We start from the raw sequence: 9,524 nt of genomic DNA, 5'->3' as shown, positions 1-9,524 counted from the left end.
TACTAGTAATCGATTAAATAATTTTGAATATATATATATATATATATATATATATATATATATATATAAAAGAGTTAGTTGCCAAAATATTTTACAAATTGGATTTGCATAATATGAAAACCATTGTTAAACATATACTCGAATATGTTTAATATTATAAATGTCTGAAAGTTGTACAATGAATATTTCGATATATGTAGTGGTTTTACAAATTTGCATCCTAAGGAACATATTCTACAGACATATTTCAATATATTAATAAGGTCAGTACATTTACTTATAGTACATATAGATTGCGTCAATATGGTAAGTTTTCTTTTATTCATTCATACACTTTTCCTCTGTAAACATGATACATGTTTCTCCTAAAAAAAGAAAATACAAACAAGTTTACAGAATCTTTTTTATAATGAGGATTTTGAATGACTAATTGATTTGATTCCCCATAAAAGTATTTTTTGGCTTTCTAAATTAAAACACTAATTTCACCCATTAAAAAATAATCAGTAACAGTATAAATGTTAAATCACAGTAATCAATAAAATTTAATCGTGGCCTTTAAAAAAAAAGGTTTTATTTTTTTCCTCATTTGCAGTAAAATAAGACGTTTTCTTTTTAAATTGTTGCAAAATAAATATGAAACATAAAGTGTTTGATGTGTTGTGTTCATGTTGTCCAATCTACTTATTTCTGTTTAGTATAAGGTGAAATTTTTTGACTTTGTTTCTTTGTTTCGTCTCGACTTACCTCAGATACCTTTTATTCTGTTTATAAAGCATTTGAATAAAAAAAGATCTTGACACTATGAACCTCATTGTATTTTGGTTCTTGCATATACGTTCTCTAGATAAAAATGGTCCAGCTTGAAAATTTAACTGATTGAGACGATATTCACCATAAAGAAAATTTAGCTAAAATCATTCAACCATGTTTATTTATCAGTAACCATCAGAAGTCTATAATTTACATACATTTAAAAACGTGTTTAGAATATTCCACAAAATAAAAAATAAAAACATTGCTGCTGTTCATGGTATATTAAAAATCGAACCAAGATTCATGCATTCGAAATATTGCAATACCAAATCAATATTCGACAAAATTTACACCCTGAATCAAAATTATGTATGGCATCGACCAAATGGTTGTAAATAAACTCATAAGTGGATGCACGTACACGTTTATTTGTTGTCTTCTACAAAAAAGTTTTTGGTGGTCAAACGAAAGTGTTGGCAATACAATTATCTGCGAAAAAAAACCCAGACGAACGTAGTCTCAAATTAAAATAAATAATAAAATCTAGAATTTAATCGTTTGAAAATAATTGATTACACGTAAATATCATTTTAGTTACATTAACTATGTTATAAAAACTTACCTGCATTTTGCGCAGTCGCTGTAAAACAAAAAAATAGTCATAGCCAAATGGTATTCCAAGCAATCAATTGCATTGAAGTATAACAAAACGCTAATTTTTCACCGGTATGTAACTACGAATAAGTAAATATGCAATCAATTTAAAAGAAAAATAAGTAAACTCCCATCTGATTAAGTTGAAAACAGCTACAAGTTAAAATTGATAAAAGTAAACCGTTACACAGGTGCGTTATAGGTTGAAGTGTGGTCTTCAACACGGAGCCTTGGCTCACACAGAACAGCAAGTTATAAAGGGCCCCAAGAATTATTATTGTAAAACCATTCAAACGGGAAAACCAACGGTCTAATCTATATTATAAACAAGAAACACTTATGAACCACGTCAATAAATGACAACTACTAAACATAAGATTCCTGAATTAGGACAGGTGCAAACAATTGCAGCTGCGGTTTTAAACTATGTAATGATACCAAACCTTCACCCTTATCTTAAACAAAAGTGTAACATCACAACATACAAAGACTCACTATAAAATATCAATTGCAATGGATCAACTTAATCAAAAGACATATTAACACGAGTGAAAATAACTTTGATCTATGCTACAATGTTAATACAACATCAAAAGAGCATGGCTTATGATTGGAAATTTTTGATGTGTTTATATAAAAACACTAACGGTACCAATTATGTTGCACTAGATGCGCACTTCGACAATATATGTCTATGACTAATAGGTTAAAGAATCAGATTCTCGAGGCCAAGATGATAAATATTTGAAAGTCCAAAACATAATACAGTCATTGAAGAGCTCATATAACAAAAACAAAAAAAGTAAACAAAAATATGAGCCCCACCAAAAGGTCCCGCCCAAAAAAATGACCAGACAGTAAAGGTTAAAAATATGAATACAAATAAAATAAACTCTTTAACACACAATGATAAACAACATCAGTACCTAAAATCTATATTTCAATAAAATTAAGTTTTTTGTAAAGTTGATAATGAATGTCTTGGAATTTTCTGATTTATAGAAAGAGGACAAAACGTTCTTCGACATAATTCTGGTTCAATAACTTTCTTTCTGATCAGAAACTGGTATTTTTTTATAATGTCTGAGTATCAGATTATAAATACCAAATGAGTTGAAAAATGTTTATTCCATATGAGTATGTTAATAAACTAGATTACCTTGACAAAATGTGAAATGATTAATTCCCTTTGAAGTTCGTAGATTATGTTAATTGGCAAATATTTATAGTCATCTTTTTTCATCGTTAATGACATTGTTTCTGCTTCGATTATTTGTTTTATGAAGGATTATCTTGTCGTTGGATTTCAGTCTCATTGTTATGTACTGAAAAATCAGGTATTCATATGTAATGAAACGAGTATACTTACAAGAATAGGCTGAAAGAGAAAACAGTTACTAGTATTAGAATTGATATAGTGTATAACATAGTACTATACAAATATTCTTTCCCATACGTATATGTCGCAGATTAATCAAAATTAGTGTATTCAAAGGGCTTCTTATATAAAATATATCAGAACCTCCATAATTCGTATTCATGGCATACATAAATCGTTGAGGACCTCCTTGATAATTTCAGAACAACCATAATTTGATTGCATGATGAAATATTTCAGTCATAACACCATTTATAGTTTTACATTGTGGTGGCATATGTTTTGTTATATGCATGTAAATGATTTTAAAATATTCACCATTCCAACGTTGTTATAACGCGATTGGTTTTTTATAACTAAATATTATAATGAGAGTTGCATAGACTGTGTGGAAATAGAATGATACTTTACATATTTCTTGCGTCAAAAAACGCGATGTGTTTGATTTATCTTCATCGTAATAACTCACACCCCAAAATGTGTAAGCCAGGAATATATAAATACAAAGAACATTAGGAGTTATTATGACTCACAGACGACATTAATGAATAATTAAATTCAACTAGGGTAAATTTTACATTGGTAAGTTCAAAAAAAAATTTCTATGTGTTTTCTGCACAATTTTGTTGAAGTTGGGTTTGTATAATGAAAGCAGGACTTAGTTTGTAACCCGTATTTGTTTTTTCCCAATCGATTTATGACTTTTGAACAGCGGTATATCACTGTTGCCTTTAATCTTGTATGTTCTTATGTTATCCATTCTATATACTTACTTATTGTTGTAAATTCTGAAAATAAAACGAAAGATAGATTTACCATAAAAAGAAAGCAACTTTTTTTTATAATTTCTTGTTTATAAAATTGAAATATTTCTGTTGCATCATAAAGTATTTTTCAAGAGTCCGAATCTTTTTATCTCTAACGTATTCACCGAAAAATACTCCATTATCTTATGTTGAGCGTAACAAGTCTAATACGTTATTACGAACTTTCAAATCATAAACTTTTTTTATTTAAACATTAAGGAAAAAATCTTCATGAAAATATTGCCATGAATTACCGAGAAAAAAAATCCATATGAATAAGATTATGTTCACACGACAATGCATTAGCTTTCAACACGATCAATGTAAAAACATATTAAGAAAACAAAAATTACAATTATGCGTTCGTGACAAAGAGAATCATACTACATAAAAAAATATATGTATGTTCAGATAACCAAAAAATGCTAGTAAAAGAATTTATAACTGTTTGTCTGTTCACAAATTGCTGTTAATACAATGGATTTTTTTGCGACTTTCATACAAGTGAGTTGTTTACTTTCTATAAAACCAGTTAAATCCACCATTTTCTATATAACTTTCTAATACCAGTACCAAGTCAAGAATATGATAGTTGCTCTCCATTCGTTTGAGAAGGGACTTTCCCATTTGAATTTTCCTTGGAGTGCAATATTTTTGTAATTTTTTTTTTTTTATAATTTTGTTCTTCACTCGTCTCACTAAACTGTACTACTGACTACTGTAATATATTCTTTCCAAGTAATCTAACCACAATTATATAACATAACATTCGATTTTTTTCGAAACACAAAGGATTTTCTTATTCCAGATATAGATTAGCTTAGCCTTCTTTGGCACAACTTTTTGGAATTTTGGGTCCTAAATAGTCTTCATTTTTGTACTTGTTTGGCTTTATAACAATTTTGATACGAGCGTCACTGATGATACTAATGTAGACGAAAATTATAAGCCTGGTATCTTTGATATACACTTAACTCACCTGCTGGTGCTGAAAAGATGTTTAAAAGATGAACTATGATTTTCACAATGTATAAAACAATTAATTACTGCTTTTAATTTTATTTAATGTCTTGATGAACAGATAGTCTGCGTTATTCAATTTTCCGTATCACAATACAGGAAAAGTGATATTTCAATATGTTTAAGATGAGATCATTGATATATGCTAATGGTTTATAAATCTGGTAATGTATAATTATGTATTAGAAAATAGTAACACATGAAAAACGCACGAGTATTCAATACAATGAATAACCTTGTTAAAAGGAACCTCTTACCGAATCCTCTTTTTATGTCGGGTTCATATTGCTCAATCTTTACTTTTCTGTGTAGTGTTATATAGGTTGTTTTCGCTTTCTGTCTTTTTTATATTCATGTCATTGTTCATTTCTATGACTTGTGATTTTCGGTTGTCCCTTACAATAGTTTTCGTTTAAAACATTTTCCTGTTGGGTTCTGAATTTTTAATCCTTAAACTACAAGTAAGTAAAGAAATTATAATCAATGTCACATTTCTTTGATGTCGCTGTACTTACTCATTTAGTTGGTCTGTACTGCAATAGAAAAATCGTTTTATTAATTTATGTACATGCAATATATTGAAATTTAGAAATCTCTTTAATTGAATAGAAAAGGTTGTATCGATGTTGAATCGATTCGAGGTGTTTTAATTAACGATAGCAAAGAGAGGTGAATGTCTTACCACTTTAAACAAAATTTACAGTTTATAGTTGATTCTAAAACTAGACTTATTATCATTTGTTTTTGTTTTGACCTTGCAAAATAAAATGAGGGAAGATGAAATTGTTATGATAGATATAATGGTATGACTTACCCGCATCTACAACATTGCCATCTATGTTTCGGAGTAGAATATCTGAAATACATACTTATATTAATCTATATGTTTGTTAGAGCTATTTTCCTAATACTTGTAATTTAAAAGTTAGTGTTGGTTGTTTACATTGTGTGTATAACTTTTTGCATTGCAAGTAAGAATTTCATCAGCAATCAATAGATAAGGGGGTCTTCAGCTTGTATACAGTAATACCCTGCATTATACTTAACATCAAATAATACGCATATCTTTTTAGTTTGAGGAAAATCCGTTATTCAGTTTCATCAAAACGTTAAGAGCAAAAATATAAGACAAATATATGGTATATATATATTTTACAGAAGATAACTATCCATCAAAGACCAAAGACAAAAAACGAGAAAAATAGACATCTGCTATTATTATTAATATCTAGCTGAAATTTTATTTCTCACCGAATGCGATGGAACGAGGAAAAAATAACAGCTGAAGCATCTTCAGTACTTAAATTTTACTTAGTTTTCCCAAATAACACAACATCCAAACTTCACCAGTTTGTTGTCACTTGCTATAAAGCTCTGTTTGTACTTACATGTTAGCAGGTGGTATCATTTTAGGTAACCTGTTGGATCTGGGATCCATGTCGCTAAAGAAAAAATATAAAATACCGATTTAATCTTCAAGGAGATCATACAGGTAATATTACCCTAAACTTGGAAGCAACTTAAAATCTACTGAACTGTTAAAACAAATATTTGAATATCATCAAATTTAGAAATTGCATTCCAAGTTTGTATTTTTTGATTCTTAAGAACCTATTTTAAAGGGGCTATGGCTGACTCTTACAATATTTGATGCAAATAAAAAGCTTGAATTTACCTGTTAGATAAAGAGTGCTGAAGGTGCGAATACATCGGAATATGATTATTTACAGCAAATTCCATTGAGTGTGTAGCCAAAGGTTATATCTTTGGTTAGCTTGCTTGTTAGCTGAACCGTGAAGTCATTGTTAGGTTGGGTAAACTACCCTCCTTTCAAAGTAGCATAGTCCAACAGATAGATTGATTTGTTTTCTGTAGGACTAGTCTATTCTTAAAGTAGGGTAGTTTATCTAACCTAAAAATGACTTCACGGTTCAGCTAACAAGCAAGCTAACCAAAGATATTACCTTTGGCTACACACTCAATGGAATCCCCTGTAATACCATTCTTGTTATATTGTTACATAAGAGTTTCTTGTTGAGAAAATTAAAAAAAAAAAATAAGACATTCAAGTTTCATTTAAAGAAGTAGACAATAGTGATTGATTATTCAGTAAATATACTTAGGAAGGTGTAGAAATGTAATGCAAGGTTGCAACAAAAAACTTTCATTAGAACAAACAATTACTGTTCAAATATATTGAAAATGGACATTTCGGATATTGACATAGTTGATAAAAAAAAATCTGCCTTGTAATTAAATGAAATATGCTTAATCTATTTTAAGATATTAAACATAATACTCCCGAGGTAATGATTTATCTTATGTTTCAAGTGGACACTTTGGTCTTGTAATATATGTTTTTTGGCTGATTGACAATGTGGTTATCCTCATCGTTTATTTCAAACAAATACTTGAATAGGCCAATATTGTTTGTCAAAACGTTTTATCGTTACTTCCCTGATGATTCACGAGTTCGTACCTCATATGATAACGAACTCTATTGAATTTGACTGGCATATAAGCGAGAGGTTAAGCTAGCTTTAAAACACCATTTTCTACATTTGTTATAAATTCGTTTAATGTGTTTGAGCTTCTGATTTTGCCATTTGATAAGGGATTTTTTCCCCCCTCGGAGTTCAATATTTTGGTGATTTGACTTTTTTTTAAATGATTTACCGTACTTGCTAGATAGATACATCAACCAGGTAAAATGAAAACAAGTTCAAGCTAATGTAATCACGATTACAATTAGATTTTAATTGCTAATGGTGATCTTAATGCAGAAAAAAAAATTAAAATCTTAATCTCATGAGGTCTTTCATAAACTTTTACCTAGTATGATGCACTGAATAAATGATACTTAGGTATATACAACAACTAAAATATGGAGATAAAAATGTACGGTAATTTGGATTATTGATTTTTAACTCGTCTGTCATTAAAATAATTTCAAAAATTTAGAATTCTTAACAAAAATTAAATGCTAGTGTAATAGAAAATGTTTTAATTTACTTACATGAAACTGAATGCTCCAAACAGCGCTTCAACATCGCCTTCTGTAACTTTTGGTGGGTGGTACTTGACAGTGGGGAAGTTTGGAACTGACGGATAGTGAAAATTTGTAGCATCTTTGGAAAGTTTTTTTAACTGCAAAATCAAAGCTCCGTCGTTCTTCGATTTGGTCAAATCCTGATGACGTTGTTGTAAAAGCTTCCCCTTTACTACTGCGTCATTCAATGTGTCGTTTACATCTGAATATTTATTTTTCCTTCGACCAGCTCGTTCTTTTACATTTTTTATCATCAATTCTACTTGTCTGTCCACGAGTTCCTTAATCGATTGGCCGTGTCGTTCAATTGCTCTGTTCACTTCATTTATTTCCGAGTCGAAGGTTGACAGATTAAGACTCATTTCGCTCGAGTTTCTGACAGCGCCAGCAATCCTTGGAGTTAACACATGTGCCAAAGCGTTTTCTCTCATGGTAGCTGTCTCTTCGATGTCTGAAAGTTTGTGACCTTTATGTTCCCTTACTACACAAATCTTACAAACTGGTACATCACACCGATCACAGATAAATATAAAATCCTCCTCGTTGTGATCATTACACATGCTTGTTACTTCTAAGATAGAATAAGCCGTTTTCTCACTTCGGTAATTTTTGCTTTCTTCGTTCGTTTTGTCTGTTGTTACGATTTCGTGGCTTTTGTTAGGTTCCTTTATTTTTTCTGTTTCAGTAAGTTCAAAGATTCGTTTGTCTTTTTCTGTATCACTTATAACATCTGGTATGCTGTCAGTATTTGCTGTTGGTTTTATTTGTGCTGAAGAAGGTTTATTTGTTTCTTTCTTATCGTCAGGTTTGTCTGGTACAATTTTGCTGTTCACAGGTTCTGAAGCTTGGTCAAATGTCTCGTTCGTCACCTCTTTTGGTTTTTCAGCCTTATTGCTTGATGATTCTGATTTAGTTGACACTGTGTCTGATTTTACGACAGTGTCTGTTTTATTCTCCGTCGAGATCTGTGTTGCATCTTTCTGTTTACCATCCCAGTCTGTGTTGTCTACATTTTTTTCAGAGTCTCCGTAATTATGTGGTAGATTTTCTATATCAAGGTCAGCCATTACCACTCCTGGTTTGATCAGAGTGTCAGCTTTTCTTTGAGTTTGTGAATCGTTTTCTATCGGTCCTCTTTCCTTTACTGGTTCAACGTTGTGAAATGAATGAGTTGGAAACTTGCCTACAGATAAGTGCGTTAGTTTACAGTTCAGACAAAAATATCGGTCACAGTCAACACAGTGTTTGTCCCCAATAGAATCGGAACATTCTTCACAGAAGGAAGCCATTGAAGGTTAAACATTTCAATTGAAGTAAAATAATCCACTGTGTTATTACAGAACATACACAGTGCACTTCGCAAGTTGAGATCGTCAAAATCTGAATGTGATCTTGTCAAAGAGGTTGTTTTAAATCTATTTTAGTAAATTCTGTTCAAAAGAGTTTTTTTTTCAATATAACCAGCATTCGAAACATAATTAGACTTTGGGCTAGAAAGTTGATGGGTTGCCATTTAAATTAAACTGATAGGGGGAAATGCAAAAATTACACAAAAATTACACAAAAAATTATGCTATTGGCCTTGATATTCTATTGTATCCCCTCTTGAATTCCTTATCAATGGCGCAGTATTTAAAATTATCATTATACTATTAACATATTTTCCGTAATCACGTTCCTTCATCTTCGCTGACAACACTGAGGACAATTGTAAGTTTTAACTGGTTTTAACTGTAATAAAATTGACGAGTGAAAACTGATATTCAATTTTTAATGAAACAAAAGGTTTAAAAATCACAGATGAAAGCAAATCACATGCTTAATGACAAAACTATAAACCGAATGATTATTAACAAAGAAA

The 9,524-nt window shown here is 30.4% G+C and overlaps 1 protein-coding gene across 1 annotated transcript; it reads right to left on the bottom strand.

Annotated features, from left to right (window-relative positions):
* Positions 1-5,125: 5,125 nt before the first annotated feature.
* LOC134716425 (RING finger domain and kelch repeat-containing protein DDB_G0271372-like) lies at positions 5,126-8,952 on the bottom strand. Its single transcript, XM_063579420.1, has 4 exons — positions 7,631-8,952; positions 6,003-6,056; positions 5,429-5,470; positions 5,126-5,147 (listed from the first exon to the last, which is right to left on the bottom strand). Exons 1-4 carry the CDS (start codon positions 8,950-8,952, stop codon positions 5,126-5,128), a joined length of 1,440 nt encoding a protein of 479 aa, XP_063435490.1.
* Positions 8,953-9,524: the final 572 nt, after the last annotated feature.

Source organism: Mytilus trossulus, chromosome 4, assembly GCF_036588685.1.
Source record: "Mytilus trossulus isolate FHL-02 chromosome 4, PNRI_Mtr1.1.1.hap1, whole genome shotgun sequence".
Taxonomy (NCBI): domain Eukaryota; kingdom Metazoa; phylum Mollusca; class Bivalvia; order Mytilida; family Mytilidae; genus Mytilus; species Mytilus trossulus.
This window is presented reverse-complemented; position numbering and strand designations above follow the sequence as displayed.

Bases quoted from the DNA above. Each gene is read 5' to 3' on its own strand.
- LOC134716425 (XM_063579420.1), bottom strand. From the start codon at position 8,952: ATGGCTTCCTTCTGTGAAGAATGTTCCGATTCTATTGGGGACAAACAC. The intron at 6,057-7,630 runs GTAAGTAAATTA...TTTTTTCTTTAG, and splicing joins TTTGGAGCATTCAGTTTCAT to CGACATGGATCCCAGATCCA. The intron at 5,471-6,002 runs GTAAGTACAAAC...TATGTATTTCAG, and splicing joins ATGATACCACCTGCTAACAT to ATATTCTACTCCGAAACATA.